Source organism: Patagioenas fasciata, chromosome 18 (genome assembly GCF_037038585.1).
Source record: "Patagioenas fasciata isolate bPatFas1 chromosome 18, bPatFas1.hap1, whole genome shotgun sequence".
Taxonomy (NCBI): domain Eukaryota; kingdom Metazoa; phylum Chordata; class Aves; order Columbiformes; family Columbidae; genus Patagioenas; species Patagioenas fasciata.
In genome coordinates, this window is record NC_092537.1 from 4988426 (window position 1) to 5016377 (window position 27952).

General features: G+C 48.9%; 1 protein-coding gene across 1 annotated transcript; it reads left to right on the top strand.

The window, feature by feature from the left end:
• Positions 1-202: 202 nt before the first annotated feature.
• On the top strand, positions 203-27171 carry HID1 (HID1 domain containing). Its single transcript, XM_065852562.2, has 19 exons — positions 203-388; positions 7961-8110; positions 10432-10602; positions 11912-12025; positions 14184-14290; positions 14753-14869; positions 15602-15824; positions 16220-16276; positions 16373-16513; positions 16909-16999; positions 17667-17818; positions 18403-18481; positions 19134-19298; positions 20449-20676; positions 21174-21307; positions 23636-23716; positions 24131-24222; positions 24549-24707; positions 25171-27171. Exons 1-19 carry the CDS (start codon positions 323-325, stop codon positions 25232-25234), a joined length of 2391 nt encoding a protein of 796 aa, XP_065708634.1. The 5' UTR covers positions 203-322; the 3' UTR covers positions 25235-27171.
• Positions 27172-27952: the final 781 nt, after the last annotated feature.

Genomic DNA, 27952 nt, shown 5'->3' on the forward strand with positions numbered 1-27952 from the left:
GCGTGGGAGGGAGTGGATGAGGTGGGGAAGGGATGGCAGCCGGAGATGGGAAGGGAGGAGGAGAAAGCTGCCTGCTGGAGGGCGGGCGGCGGGGCCGGAGGAGGAGCAGCCGCCACCGTGGGCGGAGGAAGGGCTGCGGGAGGACGGGAGGGAGGGCCGGGACCTGCGAGGCCGGGTTTGACAGCGGGGAGGGAGGCAGGGGGAGCTGCCGGCGTGGGGAAGGGGGATGGCGGCAGCCGTGGCCCGAGGAGGGGCGGCGGGATCGGCGGCGTGAGGGACAGACCGGCCCTGCCCTGGCAGCACCGCCGAGCCGGACCGCACCATGGGCAGCGCCGACTCGAAGCTCAACTTCAGGAAGGCGGTGATCCAGCTCACCACCAAGACCCAGGTGAGGGCCGCCATGTCGGGCGGTGGGTGAGGTGCGGGGGGGCGCCATGTCGGGAACCGCCCGCCCTGAGGCGCGGCCTCCCCCGGCCGTGAGGTGGCCGGGGATGCTCGGAGGTTGCTGGGGAGGGCTGACAGGTCCTTCTCCCTCTCCGAGACACCCCCGGTGCTGAGGAAAGGGGGCGGCCAGGCTCGGGGTGCAGGTGACAGCTCGGCCCGGGGCTCTGTCTCCGCTCCAGGCTCCCGCGGTGCGGCCTTGCCCTGAGGCGGGGGAACCGAGGGGGATGTGATCCCGTCTGCCATGTCGCTGGTCTCCGGGGCCTGACGCGTTCCGGAGGGAAAGGCGGCGGGGCCGAGCTCAGCCTCGGGGCTCCGGCCGGTTCCCGGGGCAGTTCCCGGTCTGTGTCACGGCCTTGGCGTTTGCTGCCTCTGACATCTTGAGCTTTGCTAAACAGCGTTGCCAGACAGAGCTGTTGCTGCTGTAAGGGATGTCCACAGCTCCTTGCGTGTTCAGCTGCGGGTTTACATCACCACGAGGTTTGGCAATGCCCCCTTTTCTCTCTATATATGTACATTTATATATTCAGCCCACTTTATTTCTGTGGGCTAAAGAAAAGGAGTGAAGTGTATAGGGAGGGTGGTTGCTGGAGGTCTGGCAGATGTTGCTCATGTCCTGGGAGCTGGTTTAGTTCTTGTCTTAAATTGGGAGCCCATCAGGAAATTAGGAGACTGCCCTTCTGTCGAAGGAGCAGAGGGATTTAGCTCTATTGAGAAATTGCGTCTTGGGTTCTTCTGAGCTACGATGCAGAACTGCTGTTCTGAACCGCCTTCAGTGGTGAGGTAATAACAGCTGCTAAGAAAACCTGGGGATGATGGCAGGAAGATCTTTAGTGATGGGGAATGTATTCAGGAGAAAAAGGCATGGATGCAAAGGGCTAAAAATTAATGGGAAAAAATCTGTGAAGACTCAAGAGATGAAGATGAGCAGTGGGAAATGAATCATAGAAAGTAAGGCTGGAAGAGCGTTTGAGAAATCCTGTTTGTGCTTTCAGTATTGGTTCTGTCTGCATTGTTCAGGAATGGCCTTTGTGAACATGCTTTTAAAAGCTTCCAGGTGCAGATGTTCCACAACATCCCTGGACAGAACCAGAAGTGGATGAATTAATGTTTTGAAGGGATTCTTCCAAAGTCTCTTCTGGATGCCAAATAGTTTAGAGCATCTTCACGTTTGGACAGTTCTTCCTCTACTGGGAAACGTGCTTATAAAGCGAGATTGGGGAAAAAATAAAATTAAGCAAAGTTTCTCAGTGCCTTTGTTAGCTATAGGGATCTCCTCAGTCTGCTCTTCACAAAGAAAATCCTGTATGAGGCAATCCTTCGTATCCCCAGCCAAGAAGAGAGCGCTCCCCTCCCCTGGTTCATCGACGTGTGCAGTGAAAGAAGGTTCACCGGGGCCCTGAATAAACGAAAAAGCTTCATTCTTGGCTGGATTCATTTCGCATCTACGTGGTGTAGGTGAGACTAACTGCCATGTGGAAAAAGGGTGGGGTGTTGGCGCTCCCATATTTACATACCGCAGAAGGGCACCGATGTTTGCTTGTGCACGGTGCGTGACTGGGATCTCCTGGCACCTCGGACCAGCAGCGACCTCCCTGCAGCCTCCTGCTCTGTGAGACCCTGCGTTCAAAACCCACCTGCAATAATGGAGTCAAATCCCCACTTCAAAGCTATTAGCTCAAAATACGCTTCGCTTTCTCAGCACCGTGTCTCCTTTTCTACACGCGTCTCTTTTGACATTAGGTAGCTGGACAAATAGATGTTTCGTCAAATCACCAGTAACATGAAACCGTGAGGTTAATAATGCACCATGCGGTGTTTCCCAAGGCTCTGATGGAAGGAAGTGGTTGAGCAGAAAGGGCTGTTCACTCACTGGTGAAGGCTCAGAGTTGGCACTGAAGTTAGATTTTTCTTAAAAATTAGTCCTTATAGTCTCCAGGTTTTCATTAATTGAAAAATGAGTGTGAACAGTGGAAAAAAAAACAGTAAGCAACTTAACACTCAAATGCTTGTGCATTTTTGCACACGTGAAACCCAGAACTTGAAAGTCAAACCAAGACTGGGACACAAATGAAATTGATTTAATTGATTTTTGAATTGCCAAAGAGAAACTCTGAAGGTATAAGAGCATTAAAAAAGAAAAATTGTTTCTGAGTGATTCAAAAAGGGCATGTACCAGAAAGAAAGAATTAGCTTATGCTACAGATGTATATTTATAAGCACACATGGAGAAATGGGCTTTAGGATCTTTATATGGTACATGTGTATTACATTACACTGCATGCCTCTAAACTGATGGGGCCAATCCTTTTAATAATAAACCAGGTGTGCTTTTTTTGTAGAAAACATGTGAGCCCTCCCGAATTGCCCATAAAAATACTGCCTACTGAACAGGTGAAGGGAAACATAGAATGTGAGTGTGGCAACTGGTCCGTGGCAGAACAGGGAACTGGAGCTGGGAGTCATCATTGCTGGAGAAACGTGTTCCTTTCTCAGCCAGTTGGTGATTAAATGGCTCCTGCAAGCACCTGGAAGATAAGAAATTTTGATCTTGTGAACCAGCTTGTTAGATTTTGGTGCCAGCTACGCGTCTGCTTTTAATGGGATGGGGAGGATCAAACACTAGAAACAAACTCCAGTCCTTTCTCTATCCCTGATGTGGAAATGCAATAGTACAACAGGCTGTTAATTTGAGGCTCTTAAAAGTGCATCTTGTGCTTAAAGAATGATTGGTTTCTGGTAGCTTGTTTGTGATGGTATCTAAGTATTGAGCTCTCTTAGGTTGATGAAAAGCGAAGTTGTCTTAAAAGTGAAGCTGTAACTAACACTTCACCCAGCTGACTTTTGTCCTAGGCTTTACCTGCCAGACTTCCACAAATTCCGTTTTCTAGTTTTCTTTGCTGTGGGAGCAGAGAACTGGTGGTGGAGCCTTTCCTTGATTCTGTGCTGCTGACCACAAAGATCCTGTAGAAAAATTGACTTCTGCTCTGAAATCCATGTGGAGCTCCTGTCCAGAGATAAAATCTTGCTCATTATTAATGTCTTGAAAAATCTGTCTTCAGATTTTCCTTTTGCACGAGGGCTCACAAACAGGTGGTACAAAGGTGCATGAATTGCCTCCAACTAATCTGCTGGCTCTGCAGGGTTGCCTGGTCTTCTGGAGCTCAATCAAGTGCTGCATGAATGGCCCTGTGGTCATTACACTGCACAGTTTTGCCTTGTTTGGGGTGGGAAGGAGCACGCTGCTGTTGTGTGTTACCTGAGCTTGTGTAGCACTGCCTAGAAACCCTGGCGAGGGACAAGGAACCTGCACTGCTGTTGAGTCACAGAAAAAGGAGAGTCCCTGCCCTAAATGCCTCACTGCCTTGGCTGGAGGGATGAATGCTCGTTGGCAAAGAACAAAAGGAGAATGCAGCAGGCCTGGTGGCTGCTCGCTCCCTTGATTCTCTGGTGGTGGTTTGCAGCAACCTCAGGATTGGTTTAAGGACCGTCTCCTGGTAGGGACCTGTTGAAGGAATTGATGGGAATGGGCATTCAATGTGAAGACGTCATCAGAGAGGTCCTGGCTGGGAGGAGGGTACAAACACTCACCCTGCCCGAGTTTGTGGAGGGTCGTATCCAAAAGAGAAGTGGAGGTGGTTCTGGTGTCAGGCTGAGGACAGTAGCGGCTGGGGGAGGCTGTGCCTCGGGACCTTTTCCTGTTTATAGGACACGGTCACCTCCGCTGTGTGTTCTTGTTTCCTGTGACGTGTCCCATTTGCCTGGGAATTGCCTGGTCAGGGCTGTGATTCTCTGTGCAGTAACTGGCAAGGTGCTTGCAAACCAAGTGTCTTCCTTTTCTGTGTGTGGGGTGCTTTACAGAACCTGAAATCCAACATTTATAACTGTTGGGAAATAAAGACTAGAGGTGTCCAGTACAACTGGTTCTGCCTTTGTGTGACCGGTGTGCAGGTGGGAGGTCTTCACACCTTGCCCAGGTGAACTGAAGGCAAAAAGTCCCTCTCCTTGCCCTCTCTGAGATGTCACATCGCCTCATCTCTGCCTGCTGTGTTCTCAGCAACCACTCTGTGCTACAGCCATCTCTTCCCTTTGATGTGGAGAGCTTGGTTCAGGCAGCGGCATCTCTCTGCCGCTTCAGCAGCCTCTGTGGTGGAGTATGGGGGGGGTTAGGAGCTTCTGTTGCTCTCCAACACGTCTGTGCTGATCTGGAGGCTCTGAAGTGGCCCCAGCTCCTGGTGAGTATTCAGCTCCTCGTCAGGATTCGGCTCCTCGTGAGCCCTCCTGGTTAAAACCCTGTTGAGGCTTGCTGCAGTGCTGGGGGATTTGTTACTGGACATTGTGCATTGCCAGCACGTGTAACTAAATTTTGATGTTTCCAAATGAAGAGGTCCATCGCCAGTGAACAAGACTGTTTTAGGTCTCTGTATTTCCCTTCTCTGTGTGTTAGATACAGGCTGTTGGGTGAGCTCAGCATGAGGAGATGGATATTGAGATCCCCAGAGATGCTGCGTGCAGAGTACAATCAGCTTAAAAACATCCAGTAATATTCCATCAAGGAGATGAATATTCTGTGAATCGAGTGGCTTTGTGATGCCAGACTGTTAATTAAAAGAGGGGTTGCTGCGGGGATGTGAGTGACTCGGTAGAGAATCCGTGTCCCAGGGTTGTACATGGGATACCATCTGTTGGATGAGGAGCTGACAGGCTGCAGCTATTAAAAATGAAAAGAAATGCTGTTTTAGCGTAATCTGCTTGCCAAGATGGCAGCCGTGACATTTGTGTGGCTGCAGCATCCAACGTTGCAGCCTAGGCAATCGCTGCTGTGCTTCTTGCCGCCATGTAATTCTAGTCAAACACCATGTTCTTCAATCTATCTTGGCGGTTGTGTTACCATCTGCAAAACAGTGGCTGCGTTCCACCTCTGAGGAGGCCTCAGGCTAGCAGGAGGTGAAGGGATCTATGTCTACTGGTGGGAAATGGTTTTCTGCTCCTTATAGATGAGAGTGAAGCCCATTATTTATGCATGATCTCCAATTAGCAGCAATTGCTGCTCCCTGTTGTTGGGGGGAGCGGCTGTGGCAGCCAGCCAGGAGTTACGTGTGGCAATTACACACGCGGCTGTGGTACATGGTTTGAAAGGGGGTGTAGGAAGTGTGGGATGGTTCATGCATTACATAGATCTGATTTCCAAGTACTTGGCTCTTTTTGAAAAGTGTAATTACAGATCAGATTTGCGAAACAGCTTTGCTTCCATTTAAGCGTTACAAAGAGCCCAGCTCCTTTGCACACTCAGAAGGCTGAAAGTCAAGCTGTGAGCACTTGGCTGTTCCTATGGATCCCCTCTGAGGAGCTATGGTCTTCAACTGTTTGGAAAATGTTACCCTTTCCTTGGAAAGGGGTTTGGTGGGAACTTGCTTTGGTGGCCAGGTGATAAAACGAAGAATCTTTCAGCACTAGAGCAAGAGTTTAAGAAGGTGCCTTAACACGTGTGGGTTTTGTTTTTAAAGACCGGAGAGTCACGAGCTGATTCATTGTGTGGCTGGAAGGACCCAGGCAAACATGAAGCAGCCTCCGCGGCAAGTGGCACGGGAGCGATAAGGAAGAGAGCCACAGGGCAGGAACCTGCTGTACCAGTTTGGGGACTCTCACTTTTCCGCCTTTGGGTGGTGCTGACACATCACCTGCCCAGAGACTGTGGCTGTTAGTTCTGGAGATGACAGCAAAGGGGGAAATGCAGCGCTTCTTCGTCTCAGACCCATGAATGAGCTGTTCTCCCCTGGGTTGCATCTTGGCTGTGTTTAGAAATGGCACAGAGCTGGGCAAGTTTCTGCCTCCTACAGCAGAGCTGGGAGTGGGTGGGAATTTTTAAATTTAAACGCACATTTATATTTGTACCCCTTTCCCGTCTGACACAGCAGACGCACCCACGGCGCTGGTTATCGTGGTGAGCGGGAGCTGCTCTTTGCTGTGGAGCTGTTGCAGGCAGCAGGTTCCTCTCACCCTGAGCAGATGGCTCCTCTGACCTGCTGAGTGTGTTACCGTGCCTTGGCATGGCTGGGGAAACTCGTGGAAAATGCTTCCCTTTTCCTGTCCCGACTGAAATCCTGGATCCATCTCTTTCACACTGCTTGGCATAAAGAGGCATATATTTACGTAGCTGGATTCTTGGGCTGCATGAGCGCTCCTGGCCCTGTTTGGGCGATGCCTATCTCTTGGCGATTATTAGTATTTACATGGGAAGAGCTGTGCTCAGTTTTAGACTGGCAGAAAAGTTAAGTCTTTCCTGATTATTCAGAGCTCCCAGGCTGTGAATATCTAAGAAGTTGTGTAATGGAGATGCCTTCATGTTCAGCAAACAGCGCTGGCATTTCCACCTTTTAGGGAGCGGCAGGTCATGGTTGTGCTTCTGTGAAACACCACTGGCCCTGTGTGTCCAGGCATCTGCTTCACCTTGAATGGCCAGTGCTGCTCTCGGGCTTTACAAAACCATAAGGGCAAAGCAAGGTCCAGTCTGCTTTGTTCAGCCACATATAACCTGACACCCACATTGTCATCGTTGTTTTGATTTCTAACTAGATGCTCCGCTATCAGGAAGAAGCTGGGGGAGATAACAGTGGGACTCTACAGCTGTCCAGAGCTGTCTGCCCAGCTGCAGCCTGGCAAACACACCCTGCCCGTGGGCAGTGTTCCTTGCAGTGGGATTTCTGGGTGGGCTTGAGAATACTTGTTCTCTTGTTGTGAAAAGGGAACAACAGTTCTGGCAATAGGGGAGGTTGTCTGCACCTGCAGAGCCAGAAAATGTAATGGGAAGAGGTGAGTTCCCAGGCTAGTGGAAGCAGGTTTCTCGGACTACAGGTCTGAAATGGATTGCTTTTTTTGGTATATCAGTTTCCTCCTTCCATCTTCCTCTGTGAACTGCACACTTAGTGCTTTTTAAGAACAAAGCCTTGGCAGTGACCAGCTGCACTGAGTCCAGTTCCCTATAAATATTTGATTTAGAAAAATCAATTCTGTTGCATCCGTAAGTGCTTTGAAGTGGGTCTGTCAGTTCTGTGGGTGTGTTTGTGCCCTGATGTGAGGTGTCCATCATTGCTTCCTCAAGACTTTGGTTGCAATAGAAGCAATTCCAGTGCATTCTCAGGGCATCCTTAGCTTGCTCTGAAGGTGACAGCATGTGAGAGCAGCCTGGCCCACGCGCGTTAGTGAAGATCTTGTAATGCAGGCCCTGGGTTGCAGACAGGCAGGAGGTCTCATGTATGTTGTGACTCCATGAAGGACTTGGGGAGTCCCAGCCTGATGCAGTTGGTTACTTAAGTGTCTTGCTGCTCATGCTCTTGCTGACATCAAATCGACCCGAGCTCTAGCGACAAAGAGGAGAAGGAGGTACAAACCCAATGCCACTACGTTTTGTTGAACCTCTTCTGTGTCTGGTCTCCTCCCCAAACCAGGCATAATTGCTCATGTTTGGACCTCATAGAATGGTGGTTCTGCATCTGTAACCATGTTTGTCTCTCTGCAGCCTGTGGAGGCAACAGATGATGCTTTTTGGGACCAGTTCTGGGCAGACACAGCCACCTCAGTGCAGGATGTCTTTGCCCTTGTACCAGCTGCAGAGATCCGAGCAGTGAGAGAAGAATCGCCTTCAAACTTGGCAACTTTGTGTTATAAGGTAAGGTTGGTGCTGTCCTACTCCTTGGTGCTGTGCTAGTAGGGGGGTGTCTCTGGGTCAATACCACTGTGGCTCCCAACAGGAGACAGGTACCATGTTATTTCTTTGTACGACATGATGTTCATGCTTGTCCCTGTCTCCTCGTGATGGTAACTCACAGCCTTTCCTCTCTTGGTTTTAGCATTTGCTCACTTTGGAGCCTTTTTCTTCTTGTCCCCCTCAGTCCTCTTGGGTCTTATCTGCTGTAAAAAGTGCTTCCTGCTTAGGAGACTTTGTACCAAGGCTGCATGTTTGTGGCAAGGCTGAAGCATCCAATTCTGTCTGCATCTAATTGCTCCTCACTGTGCATCAGCCTGGCTTCAAGGTCATATATCCCAGAGAGTTGTGGAGTTTGTCACTGTAAAAGTGGTTGGACCAAGTTTAAGAGAGATTTTAAGACTTTTCTTCCTTCTACTGTGACATCAGGACCTCCCTGATGCTGCTTCTGGTGTTGCCAAGTATTTGTGTGAAACACAAGGGGCGTTGACTCGTATTTCCTACCCTGCCAGGTTCAGCAAATTGTCAGACTGGTGAGCAACAGCCTGAGACTTATTCTGCCTGGGAAAGTGCAGGTGTTAATAATGCTCCTGATTGGAGCCATGCAAAGAGTAGCCTTGAATTTGCAGTGCTGGAAACATTTGGAATGGCATTTTTCCCGGTCTTACATGGTTGTTGCCATCCTGTTTTTCTTTCCTGCTCTACAAAATATGAATGAGACCCACTGAATCATATTGAAGGTACCTCTGACTGGGAATTGTGCCTCACACAGATGCCTGTAGTGGATGCTTTAGAAAGAATACAAAAATGAGGAAGAGTGGAATGGTTCTTGCCTAGTGCTGTGTCCTGGCTTCTGGCAATAAGCAGTTAGGCAAACCTGTACTGACCACGTAACCTCTCTGTGTCCTTGTTCCCCCTAAACCGAGACTGAAATACGGGCTGTTCTCTCTGCTGGAAACAAGATAGGGAGACCTGGTGACCGCAGGACTGTTTATCCAGAGGCTTTAAGTCTTGGAATATCAGGGTCAGAGGAGCCTGCAGACTCCTGCAGTGCTTTCCCCAGGCTGATGGCCTTGACCTGCGCCAGGTGCCACGTACCACTGGGCTTAACAATGCTGTGTGTTCATGGAGAGCATGACAGCATGACTGGAATGTCATCTGCAGTCGTGACTGGAGACTCAGACTCTACAGGGCCATGAATGTGCCTGAAAAAATAGTGAAGCTCAGTCATCGTATGTGGACAGACTGAGACTACACAAACATCATTTAAATACCCATTAAGGCAATGACGCAGGCTGGCAGAGTCAGTGACCCAGTCTACTATGAAAATGAACAGGGACACATGACCTCAAGCAGCAAGAGCAAGGTGAATCCTTGGTAAATGTTTTGCCTTTCATTCCCCCTCTGTTTCCCCTTGGGATCAGGGAATAGGGCAAGTGGGTACAGCTGCTGGCGGGAGGAGCTGCCTTTTTCTATCTGTGGGTAAAACCTCCTGCCACTGCCTCCTGAGGCTGTGGTTGCTGCCTGGCAAGACCCACATGCTATTCTGAAAAATCCAGTGTCTGTCTTCATTGGCAGTTTCAGTAGTGATCGAATGAGCTGCAGAGATTCAACCCAGCAGCAATTTTGCAAGCAGTAGCCCTGTTCACAGGGTGAGTGGGGGAAACCTGGGCTACCACCATCCTCTGCAGCAGGACCTCGACAGACTCTGCCAGAGGCTGAATCCAGACACTTCATAGTCACAGACAGCTGCTCAGCTCCCACCTCCTGAGTCAGGAGAGTTCCCTGCTGTAATGGCAACAGCACATACAGACCTGTCAGACTTTGTTTCTGTGCAATCTTCCCCTGCCAGCGCCTCTCACCGTGCAGCACAGCACTGCTGCCGTGGTTCTGCCTGGATCTCGCGTGCTTGATGCGGCTGATTAATCTAATCCGCTCTTTGCAGCGTGTGGTGTGATGGAGCAGCGCTGGAAGGAGCCTACTGCGGCTGCTGTGGCTGGCTCTCTCACGTGGCACGACATGTGCGCTGTGTGGATTAGCCCCTGACACGTGAGGTCTCTTGCAATGGGACAGTAGAAATGCAAGAAGGTCTGTTTGGGATTGTTAACCCTATTTCTGCAGTGTTTCAAACAGCAACAGTGCAGGTACCGTTTAGCTCAGAGAAGAGGGGCTCCCAGAGCTGCTTATAACTGTATGTGTGTGTGTCACTAGCAGGACAGAGCTGACCAGCTCTTGCAAATTTGTGTCCAGGTTAACACTACCTGCCTTGGTTTTGTTTCCTTCAGGCTGTGGAGAAGCTGGTGCAGGGAGCAGAGAGCGGCTGCCACACAGAGAAGGAGAGGCAAATAGTCTTGAACTGCTGCCGGCTCCTCACCCGTATCCTGCCTTACATCTTCGAGGATCCGGACTGGAGAGGTTTCTTCTGGTCAACTGTCCCTGGGGCTGGCCGAGGAGGGGTCTGTCTCTTGGCATTTATTCTTCTTTCTAGAAGGTGAAGGGGATGTTAGGGAAGCTGGAGCCACATCTAATCTAGGGGCAACAGCTTTGCTGTCTGAAGGCTGATTTCTCCCTGGGAACTCAAGGGGAAGGTGATGGTATTCCTGGGCCATTAGTAAATGTCCGAGCGATTATCTTTCACCTGCTTCGTGATGCAACGATGGATGACAGAGCTCATGGACCATGGGTGCATTCCTCCCATAAGGGAGTCTCTGTTGTGTACAGATCTATTGTTTTTTGTGTCACCTGCTTTGGATGTGGTGGTATCCAGAGCCTGCAGGGACTGTCTCTGGCTGCCGAGGTGATGCTAGCAAAGATCATTCTTGGAAACGAAATCCCCTTGTACCCTAATGCTCGTCATTTCATCTCTGGCTGTGAGCTCAAGTAAAAGCGTCTTTGCTGTGCTTGCTCCATCCATCCTCTCTGGGTCTCTCCTCACATTCGGGATCTGTTTGATGGTAGCGTTCCTGCTGTCACCGAGGCAGGCGTCAGCCACACAGGCCATTATCTCTGTTAGCTGCCTGCTGTGATTGAAGAGCCGTGTGTTGTGCGCAGGCTGATAGAGGCCTGGCTGAGGTAGATAAGCTGCTGCCATTCCTGCTCCCTGCCTTTCCCTCCAGCAACAGTGTGTGGTGGGGCAGGCCTCCCATCCAGGATACTCCTTGACAGGCAGGATCTGGCAGGGTTTCCCGTGGCAACGGCTGCAGAGGAGTAGCCATGTGTGATTCGGGTGATTGCTTTGAACGCTGCATAATCCCCTCTGCTGTCATGCTTACTCTGCTGCATGCAGCTGGTTCTGTCACCTCCAGTTCTGGGCAGCCCGTGCAGGACTTTGAGAGGTTTTACACCTTGTTTCTGCTGGCTGGCTTCTTCCTATTGCACTCTCTGTGTACCATCCAAATCCCCCTCCTTCATGACTGTAAACCCTTCATCTCTGTCAATGGTTCCCTTTCCTTTTGTCTTCAGTAGGTCAAACATCTCCATGTGGCAAGGTCCTGTGCTACTCTTCATTTCCCCAACAACTCTAGGCCTTTGTCTGCTCCATTTGATGTCGTTAAAGAGCTTGTTCCTGTTTAGTCATCGCATTCCAGCGGGGATTTTCATTCCTGGCTGAGTTTCATGTGTTTCTCCCTCTTGTTCTTTGGTGACTTCTTACCTCCCTGTGTGTTCTTGGCGAGTGTGTCTTCTCTTGCAGTGTTATACTAGTGTTACTGTGTGCTCTTTGCTAACCCTGTGCTGACAATACTCTTTCATGTGTCTCGCTTTTAGGCAGATGAAGATGATGAAAATGCCAGGCCACTGGCTGAGTCGTTGCTCCTGGCTGTCGCTGATCTGCTCTTCTGTCCTGATTTCACTGTGCAGAGCCACCGGAGGAGCACAGTGGTAAGTTGAATCATGAGGTTATCTGCATAGAGGTAGATCAGCTGCATGGTGGGGGGTACCCTGGAAAACCCCAGCAGCTCCCTGCAGACAGGAAAATACAGAGTGGCTGAGCTTGAACCCACAGTGACTACTGTTGATCGACATTTTGGGTTCACCATGTGGTGTATGTGCCTTCTAAAATAGATGCTTTGAGGCAGCTGGGTGAGTATTGGCTGGAGTGGCTGGCACTTAGCCCTGCACTACAGCTTCCCCCTCAGGAAAAGGTGGTTGTGCTGGAAAACATCTGCTCTTCTGTTGTTGCTAGTGGAGCAGAGACCTTTAGCACCTTGTTCTTCAACTGGAAATTTGGTGCAGTGTGGGGCAGGAAGCAGCTGTTTGCCTGATCGCAGGTGCTGTGGTCTGAATGAGTAAATGGCATCTGTTGTGTCTTTCTACCTCCTGTACCTCGTTGGATCATTGCAGCAAAGACAAATGTGTTCTGATCCTTATGGTGACTGTCTTTACTTCAGAGGAGTTCCCTGAAGCAGGGGTCTCCTTACCAGGTGTGCTAAGGACAAATTCTGGTGTATCTCCCTCCCTCTTTCTTTTTCTCACCCCACCAATGACTCTGTGTTTCTTGCAGGTCCAGTCTATAAACAATATTGGGCAACCTTCCTTTTTGGTATAACTATGAAGTAAATTAAAAATGAACATGCTAAACCACTGTGTATTTGATAGCTGCAAAATTCCCTGATAAATCTGAGTACTAAATTTCTTGCTTGGAGTTTCTGAGTGGTAGAAACAGGGTTAAAATCTGTCGCTTGGGGATGGAGGGGTGAGGCTGGATCAGAGTCATGTGCATATGTGCCAAGAGTAAGTGGCAGTGTGGCTGAAAGAGATGGACTTGTGCTGTCACTTGGGGTGGATTGCACAAATCCAAATGACAACATTTTTCTTTCTTGGGAGAACCCCTCTGACCTGTGTTTCGTTCCTTGGCAGCAGCCAGCTTGGCTTTCCAGGGCTCTGGACAAGTTGAATTAGATAATGGGATCATGGATGCTTTATGTTCCTCGCTGTTAGCTGCCTGTCTGCTGCCTGCAGCCTCTGCGGTCTTTGCCCAGCTGTCTTCCCTCTCTGGATCTGCTCTGACTGCGGGTTAAAAGCAGAGATGGGTGCAACCACTTCATGCTCATGGCAGTAAAACACGTGGCCATAGAGATGCAGGTGATGGTGGATAAGTTGCTGAAGCAGAATTAAGAGAAAGAGTAAGCGAGGGAATGGGCAGAGGATTCCCATGAGTGACCCATACTCCTTTGCTGTTTGCCCTCCTGTTGAAGTCAGCCCTGAAATTATGGCTAGAAACTGGGGATCCCTCTGTCAGGCACGGTGCCTGCATATCTATGTTTTGTCACTTCCTTGCAAAGGCTGAGCTCTTTGAAGACATCAACCCCTTCTTTTTTAGACCTGAGCAGCTGCTGTAATGATGGCTGGTAAAATGCTGTCTCCCCCTCACGTTCCTGTTTAGTCGCACGCAGTAGGAGCAGTTTTGCAGATGTAATTGCATTTCTTCCCATGAAGCCTGTGCCTGACAGGAGATATTCAAGATTTGCTTGTGGAGGGAGGTCTTGGGCACTCCACTTCTCAGCAAGAGCTGTTCTGAGCAGCTTGGTGAGAAACGTGAGAGCAGGTGAGCTCTGGCCTATCTGTAGGAAATGAATAGCAAGGCGGCAGAAGCCCAGACTGTGGAGGAAGCTGCAGTTGCTTCTGTGTCAGCCGGAGCTGCTGCCAACGTGCTGGTTTTGTGGGAGTCATGGTTGGGGTGGTAAGTGCATCTTGGTTGCCCTCAAGCCCTGCTGTCCTGAGATCAGCGCCTTTGTGGGAGGGAGGTTGTGCAAGGGGAATGCAGAGCAATTAGAAGCAGTCCTCTGATCTGCTTTCCCCAAATGCAGAGAGGGAAGGAAAGCATGTGGTAGAATTCACTTAATTAAACTGCAGAAAAGAGACAGCTTAAGCGTGTCAAGTGCACTTGATGCAAACGTATTCATCTGGGCCCTTGCTCCTGGTCATTAATTTTTTTGCTGTTGCTGAACAGGGTGGCTGAACTGCCTTGGATACCAACTAGTGCTGTCAAGTCTTGCCTTTGCCCTCTGTGGTCCAGCCTCATTATTTCTCCCCACAGGACACAGCAGAAGATATCCACTCCATCGACAGCTGTGAGTACATCTGGGAGGCAGGAGTGGGCTTTGCTCACTCTCCGCAGCCAAACTACATCCATGACTTGAATAGGTAAGAGGCTCTGCAAAGGCAGAATGGAAGGAAACTGGGCTCAGGAGAGGAGGATTTGGAGGAGTTGGGATCTCTTTGCCTCCTTGGGTATCTGTAATTCCCAAGGGGCTTTCTACCTGCTCCTTTCTGAGCCAACAAGACTGGCAACACAGACAAAACAGCTGACCCCTTGAATAGCTTTTTGTAGTATGATATGGGAGTCAGAGTGCCTGCAATAGGAACCGGCAAAACATTACTGCTTTGAAAGTGCCACAGAGCTCTGTACTATATTTAATTTTCATAAGGCAGCAATTCTGTTGAGTTTTGTGACAGTGGAATTGTTTATAAAATGAAATGGGCTTAGCTCTCTGTGGGGAGGACTTCTAGATGGGACTGAGCCTTTCTTATGTGGTGTTGTGGTAAGTGATTGTGCTTTCTCTGCTCCTGAGTAGCTCCAGGCCTTGGCTTCTTCTCTTCTTTCAGGACAGAGCTGCTTAAGCTGCTACTGACCTGTTTCTCTGAGGCCATGTATCTGCCTCCCTCTTCGGACAGCAGCAACGCCAACCCCTGGGTGCAGTTCTTCTGCTCTACAGAGAACAGGTGAGAGTGAAGGATGGGGTGCCACAGGGAGAAACACCTTCAGATCGCTTTCATGGAGTGGGTTGGTAATGAGCAAACACAGGACTTCACATCTCCAACATCTAGGGGCTGTTGTCGTTTTTCTTTGTCCTTGTCTTACGTACACCCTATTAGCGCCTCTGCTTAGTGAGAATTGTTCCTCAGCAGGTAAAGGAGGGACTGAGTGTGGTGCTCCCTGGAGTTTGATACGGGCCTCATCCCTGTCCTGTGGGAAATGGCAGATCCTGTTCCCCCGTGGGGATGGTGATGTGGTGCTGCAGTGGGCAGTTCGTGGTGGCAGGTGAATGCTGCCCTCTAGTGACATTGTCTCCTCTGGGTCTTGCAACTCCCCAGGTGACAGTTGCTCACCTGGGGGAGCACAATCTGGGCTGAAGGCAGGTGTTTGTGTCTTTTCAGAGTCTAGAGAGCTTTGAGGTTTCGTCCTCTTTTGACATTGCTGCACAGAATTCCTCTTGGAGGCCACATGACTTTTGTCACCTCCCCTTCCCTCTCAGCTGTGGTCCAGGAGACCAGCTGGGAGCTGGAGTGTCAGCTCTTGTCCCTGAGTTGCTCAGCCATGAGCCACTGTCATAGCTTAGAGGAGATGACTGTTTTGTCATCAGCACAAACTGGGGAGCGAGATGCCTGTCCCTTCCCAAAGCAGCGCTTTTTGCTTCCAGCTTCTGTGCTCTAAGAATGTTTTTTCCTCCCCAGACATGCGCTCCCACTCTTCACCTCACTCCTGAACGTCGTCTGTGCCTACGACCCAGTGGGTTATGGAATTCCTTACAACCACCTGCTTTTCTCCGATTACCGTGAGCCCTTGGTGGAGGAGGCTGCCCAGGTGCTGATTGTCACTTTGGACTATGACAGCTCCACCAGTTCCAGTCCCACTGTGGATGGCACAACCACTGGCACAGCCATGGATGATGTGGATGTGAGTGACCCTGGGATCTGTTGTCTGCTCTCCTGAGCTCTGCGGTCCTCTTACACCAGCTTGCACTGGATGTTGACCTGTAGGGCCCAGCACCGCCCCTCTCCTTGCAGTCTGGGGTCTCTGGCCCAGTTCTGCTTCTCTCCCGTAGGTCCCTAAACAGCTGTAGATGACCAAACCACCAGGTTTTGATCACTGACTTGAATCAGCAGCATATAACTTAAACGCCCTGACTTTACTGTTCCCTGAGGTGCCCTGTCTCCTAGAATTTAGAGCTGTGTCATTCAGGGAGGAAACCCGAAATGAGAGACATTAGCCCCTAGAGCCAGTGGTTACACTTTGACTTCCTGAGTAAACCTTGCTGCCAGTAAATGTTTCACTCCTTGTCTTTGATGTAGCCTCCTGGACCAGACAATCTGTTTGTGAATTACCTGTCAAGAATACACCGAGAGGAGGTAACGTGCTCCTATCCTGAGTTATTTCCTGTCTGATTTCATGCTGATTGCATTATCCCTGGGCCCACCGCAATCTCTTTCTTGGTCTGTTGGCAGGATTTCCAGTTCATCCTGAAAGGAGTGGCCCGCTTGTTATCCAACCCGCTGGTCCAGACCTACCTGCCAAACTCTGCCAAGAAGATCCAATTCCATCAGGAACTCCTCGTCCTCTTCTGGAAACTCTGTGACTTCAACAAGGTGTGGATCTACTTCTTATTGAGCTTTGCCACAACTTACCTGTTGCCCAGAGCCTATTGTGGCTCTGGCTGGACTGAGCCTTGGTGAAGAACTGTGGATGGGTGGTTGGCAGTGACCCTGCAGTGCTCTGGTCACCAGCACTACTCCCTGCTGGGTGGGTTTGGGGGGGTCTGGCTCCAGAGAGAGCTTGTGAGAGAGGCTGCAGCTCCTGAAGGTCAACACATGAGGTAAATGCAGGAGCGTATCTACAAATATCACTGGAGTTGAAGAACTAGTGCATACACCAGCCTTTCCAATGTTCTTGAGAGACTAATTAGTTTGAGGCTACCTGGCTGTGGATGATGCAGAAAACGAAACACACTTTTGATTTTCTGAAATCCTCCCCTTTCTTCCAGAAATTCCTCTTCTTTGTGCTGAAGAGCAGTGATGTTCTGGACATCCTTGTCCCGATTTTGTATTTTCTCAATGATGCCAGAGCAGACCAGTGTAAGTCAGTTATTTCCAATATTTGGGATCATCTGTGCTTGACAGTTGAGCTAGAATGTTTTTAGGTGCTTCCTTCCTACCACTGATATGATTTAGCATCTCAAGTGCTTGTTCTTAATCTTCTGCTGGTGTGGAGTAGAGTGGTTCAGCTGGCGGGGTGTTCATGGTAGTAACAGACTAGAAACAGGACACAGTCTATACCACAACATACAAAAGGGAAATCCTTACCATGTGTTGATTTGTTTTGAGTCCTTTTGTCAAAAACTATGTCCCTGGTCCTATGAAGAAGAAAAGATGAGCAATCTGCTCTTGCTTTGGGTGTAAATCAGGCATAAGTCCATCACTGGGTAGCAGAAAGAGGAAATCAGACCTTTCCTCATATGATGATGGGTTTACATCAAGAACATAACGAAGAAAATAATGATCTGTCCAAGACTTAATGTTGTACTGACCTCACAGATGGGCTTGGGAAGGATGGTGGTACTGGTAACGGAGGGAGCTCTGTGTGGGATGTCCCTTACCAGAGTAGTCTGGTCTGGACAGTATTTCTTTCAACCCCACAGTGTTTTTCCTCTCTCCTCACTGCCCTTCTCTATTCAGGAGTCTACTGTCCTAACTCTGATGTGGGTTTTTTTTTGTTTGTTGGTGTGTTGTTGTTTTTCTGCAGCACGAGTGGGTTTGATGCACATTGGGGTCTTTATCCTCCTGCTTCTCAGTGGGGAGCGTAACTTTGGGGTTCGACTGAACAAGCCGTATTCTGTACGAGTGCCTATGGACATCCCTGTGTTCACAGGGACACATGCAGATCTGCTCATCATAGTGAGTACAGCTCCAGCAGTTTTCTGTGTCTCCTGACACAAATAACTGTCCTTCCTCTTGCAATGTACTCATCCTTTCTAGATTTCCATCCCTGAACTGGTTGTGAGGCAGTTGCATCTTTCCATGTCTGAGGGTATAGTTAAGAAAATAGGACAAACAGCTGAGTTAGAAGTTTGCACTAAAAATCAAATATGAAATGATTAGTTCTGTGGCATTTCAGCTCTCGTTAGGGTTCAGAATCAAAATCCACTGGAGGTGAAGATGTTTCTTACTTCCTGGTGGTTTATTTTTGTCTCAGGCTGCTGGTGCGTTTTGGAACAGCTGACAGTCAGTTTCTGTTTGTGGTGTTCTAGAGCCCTAATCACGTCCCCAGAGGATTCCTTGTAAATGAAAGCTTGTAGTCCTGGAGCACAAGTCTTCAGCGAGAGCAGCCTTCCACGCCTGTGTAATTGTGGAGCGTGCAGGGCCCTGCCTAGGAAGGAATGGTGTCAGAAAGCGATTAGTGTGGGGGTGGTGCTGGTTTTGGTTGAGAAGGTGCTTTCAGTACGGTACTACCTTGCTCAAGACCTCCTTCCCTACTATAGGTCTTTCACAAGATCATAACCAGCGGGCATCAGCGGCTGCAGCCTCTCTTTGACTGCCTGCTCACCATCGTTGTGAATGGTAAGCACTGTCTGGTGTGAAACCACAGCCCGCAGAGGGGACAGCTCTGGCTGCTCTACCCCTTTCCCTGTGCCCCGTAACACTGACCAGTGTCACCAACGGCTGCTGGAAACTGGGACCTGTTCTGGTCCGTGCTGGAAGTGGCAGCTGCAGATCAGACCTGCTGCAGGGTCATTGCCTGGGCTCACTGGGATGGGGCACAGCCTGGGGCAGCAGCCCCTGGAGCCCCTCTGGGGTGGCTGAAGGGTGTTTGACGGGAGGTGTGGAGAGCATGGTGGCAGTGCTGTCCCTCCCCAGCAGGGAGTGCCACCTCCTCACTGTGGCAGTGGCTTCCCTTGGGTTTAGTGAGTGTCCAGGTGGCTCCAGTCGGGTAAGTTTTTCAAGAGGCACGCCAGAGATGGTGTTACTAGTATAAAACTACACCAGACCCTCTAGAAGCAGAAATGCCTGCTTTTACTGTGCAATAGCTGTGTTTAACTTATTTTGTACTTTTAAATGTTCTGTGGAACCCTGTTTGACTCAGCTATTCCCTGAGACTTTCCCCGAATGCGGGGTGGGAGGGTAGTAAGAGCCACATTTTTTTAACGGTGTATTTTTGTGAATAAATACACCTTGGTTCTTTCTCCATTTTTCATTTTCTCGCCTTCCACAGTATCTCCATACCTGAAGTCTCTCTCCATGGTGGCTGCTAACAAGTTACTGCATCTCCTGGAGGCTTTTTCCACCACCTGGTTCCTGTTCTCTGCTGTCCAGAACCACCATCTTGTTTTCTTCTTGCTGGAAGTTTTCAACAACATCATTCAGTACCAGTTTGATGGTAAGAGACTGACTGCTGGGTTTGCACTAGTTTAGTGTGAGAGAATGTGAGATGGAAGCTCAGAGAAAGTCCAAACAAATGAGAGAATGGGACAAGTGTAGAAACCAGCTATATGGAGACTGGGCTAAAATTGAGAAGTTGGGTTAGTTGATAATCAGTGTGGGGTTCTGGCCCAGACAGATTGGGTTAGAGCAAAACGAGATGGCAATTAATTATCAGCATAACCTCAGCATCCTGCAGACCAGAAGATGAGATGGGTAGAGAGGAAGAAGAAGGGAGGGTGAGTGTAAGTTGTGAGTGGCTGGATGCTGCTGTGAAACTGCTCGTGTTGCTCAGCGATGTAGATGAGGGGCTAAAACAACTTCCATCCCCTTAAACATTCAAAAGTGCCTCTCAGTTCTGCTCTGGCAGGTCACTGGAGCCGAAGACCAAACAGCCCCATCTGAACAAAATTCTGGCACTTGCCGCCTTTCCAGGAATTCCCTTATGCCTTTTACTTTAAGGAAATAATAGAGCGAGATCCCTTAACCTGCTCAAAAATGTAATGTTTTGCTTTGAAACTGCAAATGAGGAGTGGCTGTTCTGCTTCCTGAATGGAAATCTTGCAAGTGATGGCTACTAGATCCTAAACCAGCCTTTTGTGGCTGTGATTTGTGTTTTATTTTAGGAGATGGTTTAATTCTGTTCTCTGCCATCTTGCAAACAGGAAGAGTTCTGGACTTTGGGCTTTGCTATTTCAAGCCTGTTTCTCCTCAAATGAAATGTCCCTGTTCTGTTTTGTGAGCTCTTTTGAAGATGGAGAAATTTCAAATATTGGCTAACAACCTTTTCTTCAAAAATAGGTGTTAATATGTGCTTTAAACTACCCTTTTTCATTTCAGTTGTTTGAATGTCAGTCTCTAAGCCATTTCTTGTCAGCCTTCCAGCCTAGGAAGGATTTCACTGTATTTCCTGTACTGTTTTGTAATGGATAAGAGGATCTCTAGCTCTGCTCTTTCTTCCTTGTGCCGTTGCCTTTGTAGGTGGAAGGATGGTTCTCTGAGCTTGCAGGGTCTCCACAATCACGCTTCATGTAGGCAGTGAACTGGGCTGTATTGACAGAGCTCTTTGAGTCTTACTTCTCTGCTCATTTCATTGGTGCGATTCCCAGGGAACTCCAATTTGGTCTATGCTGTTATCCGCAAGCGGAATGTGTTTCACCAGCTGGCCAACTTACCCACAGACTCGCAGTCCATCCAGAAGGGTCTGCAGCGCAAGAAGAAAACTCCTGAGCCTATTTCTCGCACCAATTCCCAGGACGGGGTCTCCATGGAAGGGTCACGTCCTGCTGCCCCTGCTGAACCAGGGACGCTGAAGACGAGTCTGGTGGCTACTCCAGGTGAGCTTTAGTTTACCTTTGTAACAGGCGAGAAGTTTGTTTTCTCTGTGAGATATGGTGTGGACTCACCCTTTCACTGGGTGTGGGAGAGATTAAGAGTTTACATCTGTGAATGACTTGCTGCCTTTCAGCCTGAGTTTCACATCAGTTTGCCCAGGCTGATCACAAACAAGTCAAAGTAAACTGCTTTGAGTTTCTTTCCTCTCAGACTTAGTGTCCACGTGGCCAGTTTGTCCTAATCTTGACCTTTTGTCTGAGTTTAACTATATCAGTGTGAACCTCTGTTCCTCATACATCAGGGAGCATTTTTGTAGCAACAAATGAACTCCTTTGGGGCAGTGAAATTAAGGATAGATCTTGCTTCCGTTGAAAGGAGAGCTTTTCAGATGTCAGCAGAAATGTAGGGTGTCTGTGTGTGGTAGGACAGAGAAGAATCCCCCACTTTTAAACGTATTTAATTCACTTATGTTTCTGAGCTTTTTCTCTTTTGAACACAGGCATTGACAAGCTCACGGAGAAGTCACAGGTGTCGGAGGATGGGACCATGCGTTCACTGGAGCCCGAGTCTTCACAGCCTTCACCAGAGGGTAACCCCCTCTCAGCTGTGGGTGACGGGGAGCCCTGGAGCAGGGTAAGACCAGGCACTGCTGTGTGGGGAAGGTCTAGGTCTTGGTTTGAAATGAACTAAAATTGGAGATTTTAATTTGCCCTCTGAAAGGCATCATAGTAGAGGAAATATGCATACACACTGTGTTGGAAAACACCGTGGTTCAGGAGGACTGTTGCGTCATCTTGGGTGTTTCATGTTTGTGGTAGTGACACAAGAGCTGGAACACCAGAGGAGTGAGCTTTCTCCACCTTGAAAGCCACTGATAGACCAGCAAGTGCGTAATTGCAAAGGGATGTGTTCCTGATTCAGAGGCTTTTGACTCAGGTGCTGACGGCTGCTTTTTCCTCTCCTTTCTGGGATGGAGAGCTCTACCAGAGCGTTCTGGCCGGCTGGTGTAGTGAACAACGTGTTCCCGTGAGGGCTTGCCTGAGGTGCTGCCCCCAAAGTGGTGGCTGTTGGTCATGGGGACAAGACAAAGGCTTTACCATCTGTGAATCGAGGCTGTGCTGGCCTCCCAGGTCCTGGTGGCAGCACAAGCATTCTGACTGTTGCTGGTTGTCTCCATCAAGAGCTATAACAGGCAATCTTCCAGTTTCAGTGGAGCAGTCTTTTAGTGCTCTCTGTTAACTACTCACTCTGTCTCCTTGCCTGTCCAGTGTCGAAAACCTCTAGGCTGTCTTATAGGAAATGTACAGGGTGTTTCACAAAGATGGACCAAATTTCAAAGGAGTATACTTCAGGATCACAATATGTTACAATTGCACAAAAGACTTACAAACGGTTTACCATAAAATGTAAGGAGTTACCTGCCCTTTCAAGTGCTAAGAGTTTCACTGTAGGTGGTTCGCAGTTGCAGAGATATAGTAATTTCAAATTGGGTCCCTCTTTTTGAAACACCCTGTATTACTAGGGCTGTCCTGCACGTCTTCTCCTCCTTCAGCAAGGCCACATTTATACACCAAATGCTGCTTCTCGCTCTGCCTGCACGTTCACTGTCCACTGAACCGTTTCACTGCAGTGAGAACATCGCATCCGGTTGCACAGGGAGGCATGGCTGCCCCATGGTGAAACACGTAACTTTCCCAGCTTTTCTTCTCTTAGTTTTTTTCTGGAATGGCCAAACTGACAGACCAGCTCTCACCAGGTGTGCAGCAAACTGGGCAGGAGGTGTATCATGGGTTGCTGTGGGCTGTGGTGGTGCTACGAGAGTTTTTCAGCCTGTTTTGCTCTCAACATGCTTTCAGCTGAGACAGGGCTGCAGAATTGGGGTCCAAGTGGGGGATGTTTGCAAAAGCATCGCAATCTGGTGAAGCAGGCTGAAGACTCCTATCTTTTACTCTTATGTCCTGATCCTCTCTGCTTGTCTGTGTGCACATGTGGGCCTTTGGTCTCAGAGAGTTGCCCATTAGCTTTCCTACCTGGCTCCAGCACGTCTGAATGTTTGTGGGGTGGGGGCCAGACAGCAGACGGCAGGTGGCGGGCAGTAAAGCAGTGGGTGTGGGATATGCTACAGGAGAATCCTCACTGCCAGCGCAATCTGGGGCCCACACTGTCCAGTCTCCAGGGATTGTGAGGTTTCAGACTATCTGAACATTCTTTTTTCTGTGCTCCAACCTGGTTCCAGCCTACTGAGTTAACATAAATTACTAAGAGATACTGGATAGATTTTAGGCTACCCACCCTTATGACTGATTTAACTTCCTTCCTTTATCTATTGTAATGTTTTCCCCTTATCGGTCATAACCATTTCAAAAGTGTCTCATGAAATGTTCAACAGCCTTCGCATTTCGGTGTAATTCCATCTTACCTCTCTTAAACCTGTCAGCTGGCTGCCAGCATTCGGGTGGCAGCTGTGAGGGGGCGAGGGCTGTGGGAGAGCGCGGAGGAAAGAGGAAGAGGGTGGGGTCATGTGAAGGAAATTGGACATTTTTATGTTTTTATGGATTTTATTTTTAGAAGCTTGATGAGGACATGGCACTGAAGCTGAACAGGCTAAACAATAAGGTTGTAGCTGCAAACATTGCAAAATAATGTTGTTTAGGCTTTGAATAAACTGGAATAAACAGAATTCTCGTATATCCCAGCTCCAATATTACCCTTTCTGGCCTTCCATGGTACCAGATGAAGGCCCATGTTCTGCAAGGTGTCTTAATGACAACCTTAATGACAACATTAATGTTGTCATTAAATGAGATCTTGGCTGAGAACATGGAGAAGAAAGCTTTTCTTCTTCCAGCAGTCCAGGAAACATAATCATGGGTCATTACCTCTCTGCATCCACCAGCTGGCTTGAGCTGCTCCTCAGTGTGATTTTTGTTTGTTTTGTTTTAAAATAATATTTACTGATAGGAGGCATCACATCCCCGTCGGGATCGAAGGCGTCTCTCTAGTGCATCCTCCAGTGGACAGTGGACTCCAACTCCTGACTGGGTGAGAGAATCTGGACAGAGGGAATAAATAATGAGGAAAATTTATGTCAGAAATGCCACATACGGACACACACACACACCACTGCCCCCCTGCCTTCCCATGCCAGCAGACTCCCCCAGAGGAGCATTTCTTCATGGGGAATGTCTTTGAGTTGTGGCCAAAGCTCCAGAAGTTTACTGCCATCTGTGAAATGTTTTATTTTACCTATTTTAAACCAGTGTCCTGCTAGTTTCACTGAGTGGCTCATAATTCTAGTGCTAATTCCAGGGTTTATTGTATTCCTGTTGTGCAGTCAGTTCATCCACGTCCTTTGTGATTTTTGTAAACCTCATTTGTTGTAGAGATAATGGACGTAATTGCAGAAAAACTACCAACGCAGTGCACTGATTTCCCGGTGGGCTTTCCTCCTTACAGGTGATGTCTTGGAAGTCAAAGCTTCCCCTGCAGACAATCATGCGGCTCTTACAGGTGCTGGTTCCTCAGGTGGAGAAGATCTGCATTGACAAGTAAGTATATTTTTGGAGAGAAAGGGCTGTGCGGTGTGTACCGAGCCCTGTGAGGTTGGCAATTTGAGTTTGGAGGGTCTCTGGGTGAAACCTTGTAAAGTGTAATTGAAAGCTTCACGGTCTCAGCAGACCAGACATTATTTTGCTTGTTGAGCTTCTTGTTTTGTCTGATCCCTTCTCAACTCTCCTTATCAGTGGAGAAGAGTGTGCTCTTGGTGGCCGCAGTTGCCAGCTCTGTGTGTGTTTGGACTGATAATTTGTGCTGCAGCAGTTTTGGGGGTGTCTGTGGGACATGCTAAGGGTGTTCCTGATCTGTCTCTTTGCAGGGGTCTCACTGATGAATCGGAGATCCTCAAGTTCTTGCAGCATGGCACGCTGGTGGGGCTGCTCCCTGTCCCTCACCCCATCCTCATCCGCAAGTACCAGGCGAACTCGGGCACTGCCATGTGGTTCCGGACCTACATGTGGGGAGTTATTTATTTGAGGTAAACCAGCCGGGTGAAGTCTAACTTGGTCTTTTCCAAACTTTTGGGGCACCTGTAGAAAGAATTGCATGTACTTGGCCAGCTCTGGATTGTGTCATATTTACAGGAGAGAAAGATGACGTTGCCCTGGGAGACACTAGAGTGAGTCAGTTGCTCCAAACTTTCTTTGAGCAGGGGAGGTGAAGAAAGTTGTCCTGGGAGTACTGCTTTTTGGGAACTGACAGCAGCAGGGAATGGAAGAGCTGCCTAGAGGGGGATTGTGCAGAGATTTCATGCAAAGCTTTGGCTTTGTGCGTTGTGGTAGATACTGTCATCCCTTCAAGGTGCATTGTCTCTCAACCAGTGATTTTCTCTTTTGCAAAGTTGAAGGCATTCTGTGCAGTCAGCTCCTGTAATGTGGGCTGTGAGATTTGATCCACATGCCTGGCCACAGAGTTAAGTGGCTCTTGTCTTTCTCTCTCAGGAATGTGGATCCCCCGATCTGGTATGACACAGACGTGAAGCTGTTTGAAATTCAACGGGTCTAAGAGAGCACTTGCCTCTACTATGAGAAATACACTGGATCCAAGGACTGCTGTGTGCTCCTTCATCACAGCTATTCCTGCATTTCACATCCAGCTGGGAGACCAAAAGGACAATCACTTCATTTACCTCCCTGTCATTTAAAGCTTTAATTGGGACCTGCTTGGACATCCCGCCCCCCAGCTCACTTCTCTTCCCTCACCCTTCACCACGAACCTTGAGTGAAAGATATCTAAGGGATTGCCCGTTGTTGTGGTTGCACTAGAAATCAGACCTTTCTTAGCTCTTCTGTTACTCTTTTGCTCCTGGATGTGATGTGGAAACCAATACGACCCTGTCCTTGCTCTGATCAGAGTCAGTATTTAATTGAAAAAAGACTATAGCTGTAAATTGGGTGCAAGGGAGAAGCTGCTATTCCTGCAGGAGATGGGCTTTGGAAACTGCTGTTACATTTTTGTGGCTCCATAAGTTTCCAGGCATCCCTTCTGGCTGCAGGCATCTCCCTGGCGTCTCAGTTGCCTATTGGTAGGGAAGCCTTTCCCCACCAAATGAAAGGAGAAGTTGCTGAAGGAAGACTTTGTTCTGAATCTCTACTCCTTTCCTAAAGCTGCTGAAGAAGTTCTGTAGTAGCCAGTGCCCTGGTGTGGCCTGAGAAGTGTTTCCTTGGCTTCCAGGTCCAGCAGCCTTTGTGCTGGGCTGTTGCAATGGGGTGTGTGTCACTTTGGAAAGCCCCACTTAATCCGTGTGAGCATGCAGGGAGGAAGGGACTGGCTCAGCGAGGGTGAGGACAAGAGACGTGATTGTTAAATGCTTTTAGTCTTCTCCCGTTGACTGAAAGGACAATGTCACCTGGGTTTGAGGGGGGACCACATCCTTCCATCTTTGCCTGGCAAGCTGATGCAATGCAGGGAGTGGAAGGGTCTTTTGCACACTACTGTCTGAGGCAGAGGGTTGAGGGAGGCACTCAGGGAAGTTGTAGGAGGAATTTGGAAGCTGTAGGAGGAAAAGCATCTCCATGTCACTAGGGAGTGGAGAGCACTGAGACAAGTTTCACTTCTTCAGGGCATTTTACTAGTGATCATGTTAACAGATCTTGAATGTATTGGGTCCCAAGTGTGCGGAGTCTGGGAAGCCAGAACCAGAACTGGTGGGAGACCAACTGCTGCTGGCTCGGTTCAGCAGCGTGGGCTTGCACATGGGTAGGTGGAGACATCCTGGGGTTTGAGTCAAATGTTTTTTTCTGCTGGGAGAGGCAGCTTAGACCTGTGTGGTCTTTTAGACAGTGAAATGTTAGAGTCCCTGAAGTTTTGAGGCTGGAGTGATGGCAACAGGACCATGCTCTCCTAGCAAGAGCGCTGCTCGAGGGTACTGCTGGGTTGTAGTCGGGGTTGTCCTCCTTTGGACACTGAAACTGGACTGGAGTCCCAGGCCAGTAGAAAGCTGAAATATAGCCTGAATGGTTTTCTGAAGGATAAGAAATGTATGAAGTAGAGAGAGGTTAGTCCCCCACCTGCTGCAATCATCCCCTCCCAACCTCCCTCCCCGTCTCCAACCCACTTTGCCCCCTGGCATGACTCCCATCCTGACCCCGTCTCTGTTCAGATGTGAACAGGGTGAGGTCTCTGTTCTACCTGCAGTCTCTCTCATCTATAAGAATGTGATTTGGTGGGGCCAGCCTCTGATTGTATGGCACTTGCACCTCAGCTGGAGTGGGGCATCCCATGTCCCATGCACTTGCCTCTTCCCTCCCACAGATCTGCTGGTTCTCATGATCTCTTCTGTCCTCTCTTTTCTGCTTTGTTTCTTTGTGAGTTCCTCTGGAAACCTTTTTGTTTGTTTCTTGGTGTTTGGAGTCTGATCCTTGTTCTGTGGAAATCAACTTGCACTGTAAACTATTTGCTTACTTACAGAGAGAAAGATAAAGATTATCTGAAACATGCAATTCGTTGCTCATTTTTGCCCCCCCCCCCCCCTCCCGCCCCGAGAGGTTTATAATCTTGTTTGTATTATGCTGGGTTGATTTGTGCTACTAGGAGACTGAGTGCTGGCTTCCTCTGCAGTGTGTGGTTATTTTTTGTAATCAAAAATGAAGATTGGACTCTGGAAAATGAGCTTGAATTGTGTGGTTTTGACTGTTTCTGTGCTTAGGACATGAGACATCCATCCTGCTCACCAGCAAGAATCACAAGATGACTACTTCTTCAGTCCACACGTGTGCAGTATGTACGGGACTTGGTATTTATAGCTTAATGGGAGACTTCGAAAGTCACCTGCTCAGTGGCAGCTCAGTAACTTGAACAGTGTTTTATCTGTTACACCACAGATAAAATCCAGGCCATGGGTTCACCCGTGAAGTACATCATTGCTTCTCCCCAGGCTGGCAATAATTAGGAAGAAGGTTTGAGATCCTGTTCATCATTTGAAAGGGCTGGACCTTGGCATGGATCTCCCGTAGATCCCTTGGTACAAACTGTGAAATGAGAATAATTATTAACTTTATTGGAGCCTAATTTATCCAGCTGTTATTTCTCATGACATATTTTTGTTGACACAGGCCTAAGTAAAAACACTTACTGGGCAAAGTTCATGCTCGTGCAATCATTCTCACTTTTAGTTTCACATAAATGTGCTGTCATTGCCTGAAAGCTGAATCATGAAGGCAGTGGGATGTGTGTGGTCAGGAGTTTCTACCTCTCGTCACTGTTACTGGCCTGGGGGAGTTT

Coding starts and splice junctions, on each gene's coding strand:
- HID1 (XM_065852562.2), top strand. CDS start 323: ATGGGCAGCGCCGACTCGAAGCTCAACTTCAGGAAGGCGGTGATCCAG. Junction 17,819..18,402: donor ATGCAGATCTGCTCATCATA/GTGAGTACAGCT, acceptor TCCCTACTATAG/GTCTTTCACAAGATCATAAC. Junction 23,717..24,130: donor GGACTCCAACTCCTGACTGG/GTGAGAGAATCT, acceptor TCCTCCTTACAG/GTGATGTCTTGGAAGTCAAA.